Source organism: Schistocerca americana, chromosome X, assembly GCF_021461395.2.
Source record: "Schistocerca americana isolate TAMUIC-IGC-003095 chromosome X, iqSchAmer2.1, whole genome shotgun sequence".
Taxonomy (NCBI): domain Eukaryota; kingdom Metazoa; phylum Arthropoda; class Insecta; order Orthoptera; family Acrididae; genus Schistocerca; species Schistocerca americana.
In genome coordinates this window covers 274,944,501-274,964,061 of record NC_060130.1, presented here as the reverse complement: position 1 = coordinate 274,964,061, position 19,561 = coordinate 274,944,501, and the positions used below count along the sequence as shown (strand labels likewise).

Genomic DNA, 19,561 nt, shown 5'->3' with positions numbered 1-19,561 from the left:
CACCGCAATGGAAACTGCCGTGATCATGATTCACATCAGCCTATGGACATTAATGCCATTTATTGAAAGCCTCCTGCATCACGTGCTTCTACAGCTCTTCATGTGCATCAAGTTTTGCCAGGCACTTCTTCTCGCATTCAGCACGATGCGAGGAAACTTTTTGTGACTTTGCACATTTGTGGACGTTCTGTTCACATGCAGCTGGACACTGGTGCGTCAGTTTCTTTACTGAACAAATCAACATATGACTAGCTTGGTTCGCCCCCACTTCATCATTCACATTCCACGCTGACTGCAACTATTGGACAGGAAATCTCAGTGCTCAGCGTGTGTAGTTTGCAAGCCACATATGGTGCAATGACACGTACAGTGTCTTTCCATGTGTTCCGCTCTAGTGATGCTACAAACAATTTTGGCATGGACGCATTTGAACATTTTTGGCCTCGCAATTCAGACAATGCTGATGCCTTGTCTCCTTTACCTATCGGTCCTGACGCAGTGTTTGATTGTTTGAATTGTCATGCATGTTCATTGATTCGCAAGTTAAGGAATTAGCTGATGGTTTTCCGGTGGATTTTCGTCGCATTGCTTCCGCGACAGCCGCCAATGCTTCTTTGCAGATTCTTTTGCAGTATATTCGTACTCAATAGCTTCCATCTGCTACCCAGATTAGTGATCCTCTTGTAAGGTGTTACTTTGTGCAACGTCACAAATGGTCTGTACACCATGGTGTTATCTTGTTACGAACTGACAATGATCAGTCTCGTATGGTTGTACCTCATTCGTTGCAGTCGGAAAACCTCTGATTGCTGCACACTGGTCATTGGGGTATTGTGCGGATGAAACAATTAGCATGGCATTAATCTGCTCCCCGCCAGCGCTTCTTTGCGTGGCTGACTACTACTGCGCCTTGGCAGTGCATTCATACTGATTTTGCGGGTCCTTTCTGGGACACCCACTGGTTGATAGTTATTGATGCATACAGCAACTTTCCTTTTGTTGTACCTATGTCTTCTACTACATCTGCCAGCACTATTCAGGCTTTGACGTCTATTTTTTGCATTGAGGGCCTTCCTGAAGTTATTGTCTCCGACAATGGCGCCCAATTTGTGTCCTCAGAGTTTGAAGCGTTCTGTGCTGCTTATGGCATTCGCCATCTGACCTCAGCCCAATTCCACCCCCAGTCGAACGGCGAGGCTGAACACTTTGTGCGTATGTTTAAGTCACAGATGAGCAAGTTGCATGCCACGCACTCTCGCGAGCACGCACTCTGGACTTTCCTTGCTTCATATCGCTCCCAGCCGCATGGCACCCGTTCCCCAGCGGAATTGCTACATGGCCGCGTCCATCGGTCGCTCGTGCAGCTATTGCACCCATCGCCACGCGCTCCCACTGCTTCACTTCGTTCTGGCTTGGCGCCATAGCATTTGGTGTTCTATCATGTTTCCTCTGGCAGGCAGCGCTGGGAGCAGGAGCGCATTCTTCGCCAGCTTGGCCGCACCTTATTTGTCATTTCTGGTCCCTCCGGCACTGTGAAGCGACACCGGAACCAGATCCGTTTGTGCCATCCTCAGGTTTTTGCTGCTGGTTGTTTTTTGGCAGAATTGGAGGCTTCGTGGCTTCCACTGCCTGAGCCCAAGACTCCACCAACGGCACCTCCATCGTTCGCGCCTCCGCCGTGAGCGCTCCTGCCGTTGTCGCCGCTGCCGGTCTGGTCACCTGCACCAGAAGGGCACCTCTCACTGCCACCACGGCCCCACCTCCGGCCGCCACCGTTGCCGTGTTCCTCCACAGTGCCGGAACCGATGGACACTGACGCTGCCATCATGATGCCGCTGCCGTCGTCACCCATGGAGGCCGTTGCTACGCCTCCTCATCCGAGCCTATTCAGTGGCGGTGCATAGCCTGGGCAGGTTTTCCAAGGGGCGTTTTCCTCGCCCCCTCGTGAGCAATTCGGAGTCGTGGGTGGGCAGCATGGCCCGGCAGTTCCGCTGTCCGCCGCCTCAGTTACACCACCTCTGGGTCCTTCCACCGGCCGTCGGAAGCCATACCCAATGACGCTGCATCATCTCAGGGGAGAGGGATGTGGTATCAATAGCTATGATGCCACGGCGTAGGCGCACGTTCGTAGGTTGGCACTACGACACCGACACAGGTGACAGCGCCCTCTAGCCAGCGCTGTGCAGCTCTACGAGCGCCGCTCCAGATTCAGCCCATTTGATTCCGAGTAGATGACGAGGCAACATTGTTTCTATTTCCTAGTGGGCGAGCCACTACAGATTTTGCCTTTGTAACTTGATGAATGGCTTGGCACCTACATGCTCATCTGTATGCAAAGTTAGGTAAAAGAGTTATAACCCATACGCAGTCCCGAAGCATTTCACCATTACCTGCTCCTTCTCACTTCCTACATTCGGCCTACCCTTCAGTTACAGGAGCAGACCCATATGCCGCCTTCCAGGCGGGATACAAAATTACTCTTACACAATTAACAAGCTGAGATACCAGGCATTGCTGGGCATTTATTTATTCCAATCTTCTCCTAATCTATCTCTTTGTCTTTCCTCTCACTGCCCACCCTCTCCTCCTCCTCACCCCCACCCTTGCCACCAAATCCATCTACCTCATCCTTACCCTTCTCTCTATCCGTTACTTTTAAAAGTATGACATGCAATAAGTCTCTCATTTGTGCTGTCCAGGTCATGAGAATGAGCTCTGCAGTGAGCCAGTAATTTTGTCAGCGTCTTTCAGAACCTAAGATCAAGCCAAGAGATGTACAGGGGAGGAGGATATGAACAGAGAGGAGGGAGGAGGAAATGTAGGTGTTAAATATTAGACTTTATGTAAGCAAGAAGAAGTTTAAAAAGGTGTGAAATTGTGTTTCAAGTTTGCTGTAAGTCACTAAGTGCTCTTATTATCAAACACTGGATGAGTCTATTCACTCTATTTTAAGAAAACCTAGTTTTTCACACATCTCGTGTTTATGATGTCATATCTCCTGAACTATGTGTCTCATAATTACATAATCTTGCAGGTACATTCAGTGGTGGCAAAATGTGTTGCAAATATAGATAGTAGTAAAAAAGTAATAAACTGAAATCTTATGCCTGATGCAGCAGTTTTACTGCATGAATAGCGAAATTGTAGCATTATATATAAATTGACAGTGGAGAGGGGAAGAAAGGTAAGGAAAGGGAGGGGATCACTGCTGTCAGCTGTATTGGGACATTATGCAGAATCAGCAGTGACAAGTGAAAATGTTACTAGAATGAAATTTTCACGCTACAGCAGAGCGTGCGCTGATATGAAACTTCCTGGCAGGTTAAAACCGTGTGCCAGATTGAGACTCGAACTCGGGACCTTTACCTTTCGCAGGCAAGTGCTCTACCAACTGAGCTACCCAAGCATGACTCACACCCCGTCCTCACAGCTTCACTTCTGCCAGTACCTCGTCTCCTACCTTCCAAACTTTACAGAAGCTCTCCTGTGAACCTAGCAGAACTAGCACTCCTGAAAGAAAGGATATTGCGGAGACATGGCTTAGCCACAGCCTGGGGGATGTTTCTAGAATGAAATTTTCACTCTACAGCGGAGTGTGCGCTTATATGAAACTTCCTGGCAGATTAAAACTGTGTGCCGGATCGAGACTCAACGCGGGACATTTGCCTTTTGCGAGCAAGTGCTGTACCAACTGAGCTACACAAGCACAACTCACGCCTCGTTCTCACAGCTTCACTTCTGCCAGTACCTCGGCTCCTACCTTCCAAACTTTACAGAAGCTCTCCTTTCTTTCAGGAGTGCTAGCTCTGCTAGGTTCGCAGGAGAGCTTCTGTAAAGTTTGGAAGGTAGGAGACGAGGTACTGCCAGAAATGAAGCTGTGAGGACAGGGCGTGAGTCGTGCTGGGGTAGCTCAGTTGGTAGAGCACTTGCCTGTGAAAGGTAAAGGTCCCGAGTTCGAGTCTCGGTCCGGCACACAGTTTTAATCTGCCAGGAAGTTTCATATCAGAGCACACTCCGCTGTAGAGTGAAAATTTCATTCTAGAACCTTCCCCCAGGCTGTGGCTAAGCCATGTCTCCGCAATATCCTTTCTTTCAGGAGTGCTAGTTCTGCTAGGTTCACAGGAGAGCTTCTGTAAAGTTTGGAAGGTAGGAGACGAGGTACTGGCAGAAGTGAAGCTGTGAGGACGGGGCGTGAGTCGTGCTTGGGTAGCTCAGTTGGTAGAGCACTTGCCCGCGAAGGGCAAAGGTCCCGAGTTCGAGTCTTGGTCCGGCACACAGTTTTAATCTGCCAGGAAGTTTCAAGTGAAAATGTTGACCAGACCGGGATTCGGATTCAGGATCTCTTGCTTACTACGCACATGCATTAACCACTGCACCATCTGGGACACAGCATCACCACAACTACGCAGACTATCTCACCACACCTCATGGCCGATCCATATTCCCATTGAGTGTCACCTATCCACAGTCCCTGCCCATTTCCTCCACATTCGCTCTCTGAGATTCCCACAGTAGGTCTGACATATTTGTGCATCTGCAGTGAAGACAGTGGATCTATTGCCCAGCTAGTCCCATCAAATTATATGAATGTGTGTTGTCTGTTCTTTCAGACATACTTTTTTTTTCTTTTATTCTTTTGTCGGGGGGGGGGGGGGGGGGGGGTGTTCAGTGAGAAACAGCTTCGTAAAGGTTTGAAATTATGTATAAAGTTTGCTTAAAGTTGCTACGAGCTCTCATTCTCAAATATTGGATAAATATAGTCTGTATATTTGCACGCTGTGTGTTACGCTTCTGTTTCATGCCCCCCTCCCCATGCCTTTGAGAGGTAAGTGGTTCTTACTCCCACTGTGCTTCTTTCCAGATAGCAAGTGATATGTGAAATGAGTTTAGTTGAAATCAGTTCATTAGTTTAGGAAGAGATGTTATATATACAGGGTTGCACAAAAACACAGAAACACTATGAGAAATGCACGCTTGAACATAAATACAGATGATAGCTGGGTTGTGCCATTGTATTTGACCACAAATGTCATCAATATGTTGCAAGTTTCAGTCATGTTCTGCGTAATTGTGAGGGCCTTATGTCATAGCTAAGTGAATATGAATGTGGCCAAATTGTTGGTGGTCTTATGATGGGTGGTTTAGGCGGCATGATATTGAATATTTATACCACATACAGGGAAAGCAGAGGAACATCATCCACTACATCACAACATGCATGAAAATGTGTGTTGAATGATCATGACAGACAGCCACTGAGGAGGATTGTGATTAAAGATAAGGGAACCACAGCTGCAAAAGTCACTGTAGAACTGATCATCACACTAGTTGAAGCCTTTCAATATCAAAACAACATAAAGGGTGATCCATAAGCAGAGAACTGCTGGGCAAGCTGGAATTCTAAAGCCACTCTTCAGTGATACAAGTGCCAGTGGGTTCGATGATGATTTAGGTACCTGTATCTTGGTATTCCGTGGGCCCCATCGTTACTCTGCAAGTTACATGACTGCCATGGTTTCTGCAACAAGTCTGGCTAATCACGTTCATACCAAGGTACGATGTTTGTTCCCTGTTGTTGATACAGTGTTCCACAATGACAGGGCCCTTCTTCGCACAGCTTGCATCATCAAGGACTGGTTTTGTGAGGATGAGGCTGACTTGTTGCATCTACCCTGGCCACCACAGTCACGAGATCTCCATATTATTGAGCCTTTGTGGTATACGTTGGAGAGGATGGTGCTTGATCACTATCCAGCTCCATAATTGTTACCTGAACTTGCACTATTTTGCAGGAAAAACAATATAATATTCCCTTGAAAACAATACAGTTCAAGATGAACAGAAGCTGTTTGGAAAGCCAATGAGTTTCCCATGCCGAATTAAGCAGGGTAATGTGTTATGGTTTTGGTGTTTCCATATTTTTGTCCAACCCTGTACAAATATCCATTTTCATAACCAAGTTGTACAGAATTCCTCTATAAGCACACAGCAAGAAGTCGTGTAACTTGCTTTAATACATGAAGTTTTTCTGACGGTGAGGAAAAAGGGTACTGCATCACTTCACCCAATTCTTTTTACCATCCAACATAATGAACCATTAACAACGTATAATGAGGCTGAGTATATAAAAACCAGTCATGTGAATACATAAATACATGAATAAGTCTGACAATTTGCTAAATTTTGTAAAAACACGTTTTTTTTTTAAATGACCATATTTAGTTACTAAAGTACTTCATAAGTGTCCAAGGTTTGTTTCTAAAATATGTTACCCCTTGTAACTTGAAAATAAATTAATAGAGCAGTACAATAAATTTACATCAAGAGAAAATATAGTGTAATTAGCAATAGCATTACTGACAAAGAGAATTGAACACAAAGGTAATGTGTTACTCTGTACGTGGCTTTACATAATGATCTGGTTGCAATTCTTCTAGTTTAAGCTATTTGGGATTATCTGTCTGATTCTTACATTCAAAAACAGTGTAGTATTTGAAGTTAATCTCCTAAAAAGGAAGGAGGATAACAGTGTGACATACCACTGGCAACAAAACTCCAACTATGGTAGTACAATGATAAACAAATGGAATGGTTCTAGCATTCAGCTTAATGAATTTGGAAAAACCAAGGCTGAAGATTTGAAACTATTCCTCCCAGATGTGGACATGATGTTATAACATCTGTGCTACATATCTCATTTAGTGTAAAATTGTTTTCGTTAGTATAATGTTAAAAGAGCACTAGCCCAGCAGTTGATGACAATAACTAAAAGAATGAAGCAGTAGCTCACTGAGAGGTTAGATCCCATTAAATCAAGAATTAAGTTCATCTGCTTCCAGTCTCACTATGCAGATTTGCATTTAGCTGAAATGTTAAACTAATAGCTAATTTAAAAAAATAAAACACAGAAATTTGAACTTAGAGCCAACTGTTTGTACTGTAAGTGCAAAATATGTAATTGAAATAATTAAAGGCACCCAGGAAAAGAATAATGAACATCTCATGAAACAGAAGGAAGCACTGATGGAAAGAAAGAAGTTATGAGCCAAAATTTCTCAGACGAAGTATTAAATGTGAGGAAAAACATGTTGAAAAGTATCAAAACTGCTGCTAATGCAATCATACATTTACAAATTTCATTGTAACTACTACACTGAAGTGCAAGTAGCTAGTTAATATTTAATTAGTTTACTTTTAATTTGAATTTGTCATTTTTATCCAGCGAACAAGGGAATTAACCATTATATAACTGGTTCCCAAACATGTGGCTGGACTATCTACAGGAAGTGAACATTACCCAACTCCAGCAGATATGGTCTTACTTTTAGAGAAATGTTAGGAACAAACAGGAATCAAGGACATGTATTCTGCATATTTCTTTAGCATATCAGTGCCCAATCAACGTTACATAAGGTAAGCACTGTAAATTTGTTTGAACATTTAACAAAATTCATATATGTGACTATTAAGGAACAGCCTAACAACCACCAGAGAAACAATAAAAACTAAACTTGTAAGGTAACTGAAACCGTGATGTCTTAATTGTGCAGTTTAGGCAGCTTGGGATGGCAGCAATACAATATTTTTTAGCTGAGTACAAAATAAGATCACAGTTTTATTCGTAACTACCAACCTTGAATTGCGGAAAATTGCCCTGTGACATACTGTTGCTCTACCAACAACTGGATTAAGCTCCCTAGGTACTACAAAAACAATTCTGTCACGTTTTGGATCAATTGGATGCTTCAAAAATGCAGCTAGAGCTCTGCACTTCACACAGTTCCCATCTGATCCATGCATACATTCGAAAGGTAGTGGTATGCTGTTCTGTTCAACTTGTTTTTGCTGTTCAACTTGTTTTTGTTGTTCAACTGTAACTTCCCGTTCGACTGCAACTTCCTGTTCGGCTGCAACTTCCCGTTCGACTGCAACTTCCTGTTCGACTGCAACTTCCTGCTCGACTCCAACTTCCTGCTCGACTCCGACTTCCCGCTCGACTCCAACTTCCTGTTCGACTCCAACTTGCCGTTCAACTCCAACTTGCTGTTCAACTCCTACTTCCTGTTCAACTCCTACTTCCTTTTCAACTCCATCTTCTTGTCCAACTCCAAACTCCTGTCCAATTCCAAATACCTCTCCAACCCCAAATTCCTCTCCTAATTCCTTTCCAACTCCAAATTCAAATTCCTCTCCAAATTCCTCTCCAACTCCGAATTCCTCTCCAACTCCGAATCCCTCTCCAACTCCGAATTCCTCTCCAACTCCAAATTCCTCCCCAACTCCGAATTCCTCTCCAACTCCAAATTCTTCTCCAACTCCAAATTCCTCTCCAACTCCCAATTCCTCTCCAACTCCCAATTCATCTCCAACTCCCAATTCCTCTCCAACTCCCAATTCCTCTCCAACTCCCAATTCCTCTCCAACTCCCAAATCATCTCCAACTCCCAAATCATCTCCAACTCCCAATTCCTCTCCAACTCCCAATTCCTCTCCAACTCCAAATTCCTCTCCAACTCCAAATTCCTGTCCAACTCCAAATTCCTGCCCAACTTCAACTTCCTGTCCAACTTCAACTTCTTGTCCGACTTCAACATCCTGTTCAATTACAACATCCTGTTCCATTTCAACTTCCCGTTCAACTTCAACCTCCTGTTCAACTATAAAGTCCTGTTCAACTTCAACTTCCTGTTCAACTTCAACTTCCTGTTCAACTGCAATTTCATGATCAACTGCAATTTTCTGTTTAGCTTCAATTTCCTTTTCAACTTCGATTTTCTTTTGAACTTGAGTTTGCTTTTCAGCTGCAATTTCCTGCGCAACTGCAGTGTCACGTTCAACTGCAATGTCAGGTTCAACTGCAATGTCATGTTCAAATGCAATATCATGTTCAAATGCAATGTCGTGTTCAAATGCAATGTCATGCTCAAATGCAATGTCAGGTTCAAATGCCATTTCATGTTCAAATGCCATTTCCTGCTCAAATTCCATATTCTCTTGCTCTTCATTCTGGTTATCCTGCTCAGCTACCTTCTCTTTTTCTATTGACTTGACCTGTTGATGCTGCTTGTCTTTTTCAGTCGGCTCAACAAGCTTTTCGTGTTCAACTGGCCCATCTTGTTCATATTCTTCACCAACGCTGCAAACAAAACATAGACTTGTTAGAATGCAGTTACAAATACAATCAGCATTTTTGACAAAGGAAATCGTTTTAGCACTAAATCAACATATATAAGCCAATAAGGTGGGAAAGTATGAGACAATAATGAAGACTAATGCCACATGTCTAATTCAGCTTTTGAACATGTTAACACATAAACATATTTTAATATCATAAACAGTTTCCGATGCAGATACATTCGGTACTACTATCAGTTACCATACATTTGGATTGGTGAGGGGATGGAGAGCAGAAGGGAAGGGGGAGAGATGGAGAGAGAGGATGGAGAAGGACAGGGGTAGAGGAAAGTGGTAATGAAATGGAATATGATAAAATGATGGATGAAGTACTTAATACTCTTTTTCAAAACTGCTTCAGTCTTGGTAATCATAAGTACGTCATCATTGCGCAGATACAAAACTGAGATCAATAAATGTTTCTCAGGAATTCAAAAACAATTTTAATCGCCAAATATACTAAAATCCACAACACCTGTTGGGTTATCTGATAGATTCTAGTTCAAATATGCGAAATAACTGGTCTGTATTCCAAAAACAGTTGTCATGATTTTGTTTAATCATAGCGAGAGCACCAGCAATAGATTCTACAAAGAAGGTATTATGCATCTGAGACAACCTACTTCACAATAGGAGTCAAGAAACACGTTACTTTGTACAATGTAATCTCAGAGAATGACCACTAGTGGAAAATTATATTTATTTGGTTGTATGAAGAGTGGTATCGACATTCTTCTTGCATACTTTTCATAAATGGAATAAAAATAAGGAGAGGTACGTGACACACACCATATGATGGCTAGCAGAGTACACCCCAATGTAGATATAAAAGTCTGGCAATGAATTTGTCACCTGCAGCCCTTGAGTAAGATATGTTCACCAAATTAAAACTACAGTGTAGATGGTACAAGAGAGGCGTTTTGCACTCTAATACATTGCTTCCATCTACAAATATTTTGCGCAAAGGCCATAAAAGCACGAGGGATTTGAACTAGTACGGAGATTTTTCAACAACCATTCTTCCTTCGCACCATTCACCATTAGATCAGTGTAGTGGAGAGATAACAATGTACACCACATGGTGGCTTTCTTCCTTCAGCACACACCATATGGTGGCTTCCTGAGCACAGATTTAGGAGTTATAGCCAACTCACTTGATCTAAATTTTACAGCATGTTGCAGAGTGGACGAAGTTAGACTCTTCAACGTGGCCCCTCTAGCGATCTAGTAATTGACCAGTGAGCTGGTCAGATTTTATCATGACATGTCTAAGAACACTTTGACTGTATTTCTATTGCAAGCCAATAGTACTTAGCTTGCATACAGGGTTCAGAGTAGACATTTTTTCCTATATCTTCGTAAAAATGAACTGTGACTGTCTGTAATATTTATTAATTTCTGCAATTGCTTGAGCATTTTACGCATTTTAGTGTTGTGTCAGCTAACTTTGGAGTACTTTGGCGTAAGCGCCACTCTCGCTTCTTTCTGTCTGAATTTGTGACCGTTATGAACAGCCAGTAACAGGGTCACCCTTCTGGTCTCTTTCCGGCAAAAAAGAATAATCTGAATTTGTTGGCCTTTCCAGTCTTTGGGTACGGATCTTTCGTCGAGCAAACGGTTGTATATGATTGTTAAGTATGGAGCTAATGCATCAGCATACTCCGAAAGGAACCTAACTGGTATACAGTCTGGACCAGAAGACTTGCTTTTATTAAGTGATTTAAGTTGCTTCACTACTCCGAGGGTATTTACTTTTACGTTACTCACGTTAGCAACTGTTCTCGATTCGAATTCTGGAATATTTACTTCATCTTATGTTGTGAAGGCATTTCGAAATTCTGTGTTTAGTAACTCTGCTTTGGCGCACTGTCTTCGATAGTATCTCCATTGTTATCGCGCAGAGAAGGCATTGATTGTTTCTTGCCGCTAACATACTTCACATACGACCAGAATCTCTTTGGATTTTCTGCCAGGTTTCGAGACAAAGTTTCGATGTGGAAACTGTTATAAGCATCTCGCATTGAAGTCTGCGCTAAATTTTGAGCTTCTGTAAAAGATCACCAATCTTGGGGGATTTTGCGTCCGTTAAAATTTGGCATGTTTGTTTCGTTGTTTCTGCAACAGTGTTCTGACCCGTTTTGTGTACCAAGGAGGATCAGCTCCGTAGTTTGTTAATTTATTTGGTATAAATCTCTCAATTGCTGCCGAAACTATTTCTTTGAATTCAAGCCACATCTGGTCTACACTTATATTATATATTTGGAATGAGCGGAGATTGTTTCTCAGGAAGGCGTCAAGTGAATTTTTATCTGCTTTTTTGAATAGGTATATTTTTCATTTATTTTTGGAGGATTTGGGGATTACAATATGCAATCTCGCTACGACAACCCTGCGTTCACTAATCCCTGTATCGGTTTTGATGCTCGTTATTAACTCAGGATTATTTGCTGCTAAGAGGTCAAGTGTGTTTTCGCAACCGTTTACTATTCGCGTGGCCTCATGAACTAACTGTTCGAAATCGTTCATCAAATTTCGGGCATGCAGCCGCGCAAATAAAATTTCCTCCACTTATATTTCGGCCGCGTATCGTCCGGTCATCCTCAGAGTGAGTCACAGGACTGACGACAAGATGCCAAGCGTGGCCTTATATGCTCCACCGCGGCGGTACTGCGCATGCGGATCACAGATGCTGGTCGGTGGCAAAGAAATACGCTTACACATGCGCGTACAGACATTCGATTCGCTTATCGATGTATGAACGGCGGCGGTGACACCATGACGGCTTCTCTGCAGTTTAATTACCCCAAGAGCCGGATTCCATGCTTTGTCCAAATTAAAGCCATTATCTCTGTTCACATTAATGGTGAATTTTATGAGCAGATTGATGGCGTTGCTATGGGAATCCCCCCCTCCCCTCTGGTAGCTAATTTATTCATGGAAGACTTCGAGGACAAGGCCCTGGACTCAGCAAGTTTTAAACCAACGGTCTTCTGGAGGTACGTGGACGACACATTTGTGGTATGGTTGCACGGGATGGATGAATTACATCGATTTCTTGAGCATTTGAATTCCGTCCATGCTAGCATCAAATTTACTACAGAAATAGAAAAAGACGGATGTCTCCCCTTTTTTGGATGTTGTCGTTCGCAGTAAAGTTGATGGGGCATTAGTACATGCCATGTATCAGAAAGCAACACACACAAATCTATATCTTCATGCCAGTAGCTGCCATCACTCTTCACAGACCATAAGTGTCCTTAAGACCTTAGGGCATAGGGCGCACTGTACATCCGATAAAGACAATTTGCAAGAAGAGCTCACATACCTCAAGAGCATTTTTAAATCGAATGGATTTTCTCTGCAACAAATTCGTAGCGCATTCAGTACAAAACCTAGAATACAGGTATGTGATGGGGAAGAAGATAGTAATTCCTTCAGATCTAGCGCGTTTTCGCCCTATGTGGGTGCTCTTTCCCCGAATATAGGCCGTATTCTTGAGAAACACTGTGTTAACGTGATCTTCCGGCCCCCCACGAAGATTGCAGCTTTACTCGGCTCTGGGAAGGTCGATTTACAGCTTTGTAAAGCGGGTGTATATCAGATTCCATGCGGAAATTGTGAGAAGTCGTACATAGGTCAAACAACGCGCACCGTTCATGAGAGAATTGTGGAGCATCGAAGATACACACGCTTATTACAGCCAGACAAGTCAGCTGAGCCCGAACATTGGATTGATACAGGACATTCCATGAATTACAGTGATGGAAAGATTTAAAAAATCCGCATGCGCAGTACCGCCGCGGTGGAGCATATAAGGTCGTGCTTGGCAGCTTGTCGTCTCCATCCTCACCCGACGCATCCACCAGTAGCGCCTCCTTCCCTCTACCCAATGTGGCTTTCGGCCGTCCTTCTCTACCGATGACCTTCTCCTTCATCTTGAGCGCGCCTACGACCGTGTCTGGCATTCCGGTCTCTTCTTCAAGCTCCAAACCTTCGCCCTTTCTCTTAACTACGTCCGTCTGATCGCCTCCTTCCTTTCTCACCGTCCTTCCTATGTCACCATCCATAACACGGATTCCTACACCTTTCACCTGTCCGCTGTTGTGCCCCAAGGTTCCGTCCTCTCCCCTCTTCTCCACCTTCTTTACACGGCGGACATGCCACCGCCTTCACCCCCCTTACACCTTCTCCAATACTTCGATGACACCGCCCTCCTTGCCCTCGCCCCCACCCTGCAACGCTCCCTGCACCTTCTCCAATCCCATCTTCACTGGTTCACCACTTGGTGTAACCAGTGACAGCTCAAGGTCAATCCTTCCAAAACCCAGGCGATCATTGTAGGCAAAACCACCCCTTCCTTCCGCCTCCTTGATTTTTACCTCGCCGTATATGGCTGTCCTATTAACCTCACCCCCATCCTCAAGTATCTTGGCGTCACCCTTGACCGTCGTCTCTCCTGGAGCCCCCATCTCCGGACGATCCAAGCCAAGGCACACTCCCGACTCCGCCTCCTCAAGCTCCTTTCTGGCCGCACATGGGGTCTGGACCCCTCCACAATCCTCCACACCTATAAATCCCTCATCCGCCACATCCTCTGTTATGCCCATCCCGCATGGATCTTTGCCCCTCCTACCTTCTACAAGTCCCTTCAAATCCTGGAACACCTTACGCTCCGTCTCGCCTATCGCATCCGCCTCCCTTCCCCCATGCGGATCCTCTACGACTTAATTCCTTTCCCACACCTCCTCCTCTTCCTTGAACGGATACGGATCCTTTACACCTCCCGTAAACTTGATCCCCTCACCCGCTTGTCTCTCCCATCCTTTCCCACCCCCATCCACTGCCGCACCTGTACATCTCCATCCCACCCACTCTCCAGCTTTCCACACTCCATACCCTTGCCCAGGGTGGCTTCCGCCAACTCCCACTCCCTGATGATGCTCTCGTCCTCTCCATCTAGCCCTCCTACCAGCTTTGATCCTCCCCTTCCTCTTCCTGTGTTTTTCCTCCAGCACACCCACTTTCCCTTCTCTCCCTCCTCCCTCCCTCCCCCACCCTGGGCTTCCACACCACCCTCTACCCTCTACCCTCCCCCTCCCTTCTTCTCTCGCACTGGCATCTTCCCCCACCCACTCCCTCCTACCATCACCTCTTTCCTCTGGCAGGCCCCTGGCTTTTTCGTGTGCACAGTATGTTTTTAGTGCGCTGGAGATCGTCGCTAGTGTTTGTCTTCCCGTCAGTTAGTGTTTCTCCTTCAGTGCTCTTCCGTTCACGTGTGAAACTGTGTGTCTCCGTTGTGTACAGTGCTGAACGTTTTTATATAACAGTGCGTCCTTGAACGCCTTCATTTATTTTAATATGTATGCCTCCTGTTTTTATCCTCCATGTATGTTTGTTTGTACGTCTTCCTGTTTCATGTTTGTTTTTTCTGTGACCGAAGAGCGGCATAGATAGGCTGCTGCCGGCCTACCTTTCTGTAAAGGTTTTAAAATTACAATAAACAAAAAAAATCTTGTCGTTAGGCTTGTGACTCACTCTGAGGATGCCCAGACGATACGCGGCCGAAATATCAGTGGAGGAAATTTTATTTGCGCGGCTGCATGCCCGAAATTTAATGGACTATTTATTCCGCCGCGAGAAGTTGAAAATGCACAACTGCTCGAAATAATTTTCAGAGAATGCGTTTAGCACAATTTCGGATGATATTTTATGCGTACCTCCGGAATTAAACATGTAATATCGCCAACATATCGAGGGTAAATTAAAGTCACCACCAACTATAATCGTATGAGTCGGGTACGTGTTTGAAATCAAACTCAAGTTTTCTTTAAATCTTTCAGCAACTGTATCATCTGAATTGGGAGGTCGGTAAAAGGATCCAATCATTATTTTATCCCGTTGCCAACAATGACATCCACCCACACTAACTCTACTAACACTAATCTACTTCTATTTCGCGACAAGTTAAAGTACTTCTAACAGCAACAAACACGCCACCCGTTAGGTTCTTCACAAAAATTTCGGCTGAGCTTATATTCGGCTTTAGCCAGCTTTCAAAGATTTGACCATCAGTGTTTTCTATTAGCGCTTGGAGCTCTGGTACTTTCCCAACAGAGCTACGAGAATTTACAACTGTTATACCAATGAGTCCTGTATCTACGTTCTTCCTGTGTTCGGCCTGCACCCTTTGTGACTGAAGCCCTTCTAGTGTTTTCCCGAGACCCTCTAACCTAAAAAAACCTCCCAGTCCACGCCACACAGCCCCTGCTACCTGTGTAGCCGCCTCCTGCGCATAGTGGACACCTGACCTATTCAGAGGAACCCGAAACCCACCCACCCTTTGGCGCAAGTCGAGGAATCTGCAGCCTACACTGTTGCAGAACCTTCTGAGCCTCTGATTCAGACCCTTCACTAGGCTCTGTACCAGAGGTCCGCAATCGGTCCTGTCGACTATACTGCAAATGGTCAGCTCTGCTTTCATCTTGCAAGCGTTGTGCAAGTGTTTGTGCAAAACAATTTACAATGCTGAGATGAAATTTCACATTTTTTATCTATAACACAGCTGTGTGGTGGAGTCACAAGTAAAGCAGGAAATGAAAATAATGGTATTTATTGATTAAAAAAATCTAACGACGGGTCGACTGCAACATACTGCAACTTGTGCCACTGCAACAGTATACCTAACAGTAGCAATCTTTTACATCATTAACAATCAAAAAAGCGCAAAGAAAATATTCCATCAAAATTTCACATGGAACTAGAGGCAAAGAAATTTCAGTGGTAAGATGATAATCCGGCAGAGCTACATATTGCCTACATCCCTGTCACTGTGTTCTTTGCATTGTAGACCAACTGATTGAAATTACCATAGATCATGACCATGGGAACACACTGTGATTCATTAAAGTTCGTATGATAGAATGAAACGCACTTCGTCGACTAAAAAAAATGAAATTTCATCTGCACCAAAAGCAATCTCACTGTAAAAAAATGTCGTGTCACTAGGGCCTCGCATCGGATAGACCGTTCACCGGGTGCAAGTCTTTCGATTTGACGTCACTTCGGCGACTTGCGCGTCGATGGGGATGAAATGATGATGATTAGGAGAACACAACACCCAGTCCTGAGCAGAGAAAATCTCCGACCTAGCCGGGAATCGAACCCGGACCCTTAGGATTGACACTTTTCTTTTTTTGCATTTTGTTCGTTGTTGATCTCTGTGTCTGGTCGTTGCGGACATCACAATGACATCCGTTCAAGTTCGTTTGTTGACCCTTCCACTCAGTTTTTTTATCCACTCAGCTACCGGGGGCGGATTAGTAATCTCACTGAAGACCTTTGGAATAAGAAATACACTCTTTGTGTATGAAGTTAGTGACATTTGCGCTCAAAACCACTTTTGTGGGTGACAGATGTTGAGTGAGAGGTTTGTTGGTTTAATGATTCATGGAACCAAACTACACACCAAAGAAGAGGCAAGTGCACGAAACCCAAAGGTAGAAAACCCCAAGGTTTACTGAAGATCAGTAAAGCCTAGAGAAAGGAACGAGGAAGAAGGAAAGGGGGAAAAGGAAGAAAAGCAGGCAAGGTGCACTTACCCAGGCAGTAGCTAAAGGCCCCAAATGCAGAAAGTGCATTGGGAGATATACCCTACCCAATAATACCCAAGACTAATGACACAGAGAGGGCGAGAGAAGCGCAGGTAAACAGAGAAAGAACACCAAGTCAAGCAGAACACAGAAATAGGGGGAATAAGCGCAAAAGAGCGGGTAGGGAGAGGGCTGGCATGGATCACTGAACCCAGACAGCCACTGCCCATTCGAGGCAGAGTAGGTAAAAGGGCATCCTGTGAACCCCTCAACGAGCCGGTAAGGCTAAGGTGCCCTCCCTGAGAGAGAGAGGAGTGGTAAAAACGTCTTTCATAAATAAACCGTGAGACTAGGTCATCCACTGAGGCATTGTTCACTAGGACCAGGGGTAGTGAGTCAGGAAGATTAAGAGTCCACCAAAGGGTGGCTATGTTAAGACAGTCCAGCAAAATGTGAATCACCATCGAACAGGCATAACAACAACACAGAGGGAAGGGCGGGGGGGGGGGGGGGGGGGGGGCGGGCATCCTTGCGACAGAGGAGATGACCATGGGGCAGGCAAGTACAGCTGATGTGGAGCCTGCAGAGGATGAAGAAGTCCTTGCAAGAGGCCCGCATGCATGACCTTCACAAATTTGTCCGTTTCTTTATTGCTAGAATTTTGTTCGACAAAGTCAAGAGTACACCATTTCGTATTTCAAATCCCTAGAATCTGAGAGCATAACACCGACTGAAGGTCCAGTTCTGGAATACTGATCTCAAGAGGTGGCTTGCCGGAAGCCAATTTGGTAGGCCTGTCAGTACGTTCATTCCCTGGGATCCCGCCATGACTGGGGTCCAGACAAAGACCACCAAGTGTCCACGTTGTTCGATGGCAAAAAGGGAGCCCTGTACAGTCAGGACCAAGGGATGGCGAGAGTAGCTCTGTTCAAGAGCTTGTAAACTGCTCAAAGAGACCCTGCAGATGAGGCAGGACTCACTAGTGTAGGAACAAATATGCCCAAGGGCTCAAGAGATGGCTACCATCTACACATTGAAAACACTGCACCCATCCAGCAAGGATTGGAGTTCATTGCATCCTGCATGAACATAAGCAAAGCTAACGTGACCAGCGACCACTGAGCCATCAGTATAGACTACTTCTGAATCACAATATGCAATGCACCAAGAATGTAGAAGAATTGGCAGTGGACGGCCTCAGGATGAGTTGAGTCTTTTGGACCTTGTGATAGGTCAAGACACAGTTGTGTACAGGGTATGCAGCAGAGTGTACATGAGCGGGCCCAAAGAAGAAGTGGTACAGCCAAAAGCTAGAGTTCAGATAAAAGGGACCCAATGCAGATGGAGCTTTAAATCCAGACTAGGGCTACCATTGCAGATGGTGGATGTCCATATCTGGAAGAGGGGAAGGTAGTTTTGGTGCTCAGGAGAGCATCAGATGCATAACAAACAAACAATCAGCAGTTGTTGGTGCAGAACCCACAATGGTGGAACCCCTGCCCCTGCTAGAAGGCTGATCATGGAGTTCATCTGAGGGGCACCAGTTGGCAGTCGTACCGCATAATGGTGTATCAGGTCCTGCATCTGTAACATTGAAGATGATTCTGGGGCTGTATGCGAGACTCCCATAGTCCTGTAGTCTAGAAGGGACTACAACAATGCTGAGTAGAACTGTATTAGAGTAGAGTGGTCCACACACCATTTGGTGTTGCAAATGCATCAAAGAGCATTGAGGTGGAAGCATCATGATGGCTTTAGTTGACGAAGATGGGGAACCCATGTCAACTGGGCATCAAAGACGAGGCCCACAAAAAAATGACAGTCCACCACATTGAGGGACTGGCCATCAAGGTGCAGATCCAAATGAGACTGGACCATACAGCGTTGATAGAAATGCACAGCGAGGGTATTGGTAGCAGAAAAATGGAAGCCATGAGTGATAGCCCAAGATTGCACTCGGTGTATTCCTCCCTGCAGTCTGCTTTCAACAACAACCATCACAGATGAACAAAAATAAATGCAAAAATGTCAGTATACAAAGAGGGGGTCATCATATGCCCTGCAGCCGCCACCAGACCACTGATAGCCTCTAAAAATTGAGGGACACTAAAAACAGACCGCTGTGGAACCCCAGTCTCCTGCAGGTAGGAGTTGCCATGGGAGGTGCCGATCTGTACCTGAACAGTGTGACATGAAAGAAAGTTCAAGATAAAAATCGGAAGCAGGCCCAGAGAACCAACTCATGTAAGGTGGCAAGGATTTGGTGGCACCATGTGGTATCATAAGTTTTATGCAGATTGAGAAAGACTGCAACGAGATGTTGACACCAGGCAAAATACGTTTGGATAGCAGACTCCAGGTGGACTAAATTATCTGCAGTAGAGTGGCCTTTTCGAAAACCATCCTGGATCTGAGCCAAAGTTTCCCAGAATTCAAGAACCCAACACAGCCTTCAACTCAGCAAACATTCAAGTAACTTACAGATGACACTGGTTAAAATGATCAGATGATAGCTGTCCATCTGAAGAGTTGGTTTACCTGATTTCAAAGCTGGAATAACGATGCTTTCTAGCCAATGGGAAGATAATTCCAACACTCTCCAGAAAATGCTGAAAAGGGCAAATATATGACGTTTGCTAGCCATCAATAAGTGCGGAACTGGCTCAAGAGCCATGTCGGGGCAGACAGCAAGGGAGTTAGCAAATTCACACTTGCTAAATGGGGCTTTATAAGGCTCCAGATGGTGAGGAAGGAAAGATAAAGGGGAGTAGTTCCAGATAATGTTTGAAAAGATGGAA

At 44.7% G+C, this 19,561-nt stretch overlaps 1 protein-coding gene across 1 annotated transcript in view; it reads right to left on the bottom strand.

Moving 5' to 3' along the window:
- LOC124555962 overlaps nt 1-19,561 on the bottom strand; it is a 207,380-nt gene that overhangs the window by 47,699 nt on the left and 140,120 nt on the right. The window contains exon 2 of the mRNA XM_047130009.1: nt 7,634-9,136. Within this exon, the coding sequence (XP_046985965.1) occupies nt 7,634-9,136 (1,503 nt within the window). The remainder of the gene's footprint in view (nt 1-7,633; nt 9,137-19,561) is intronic.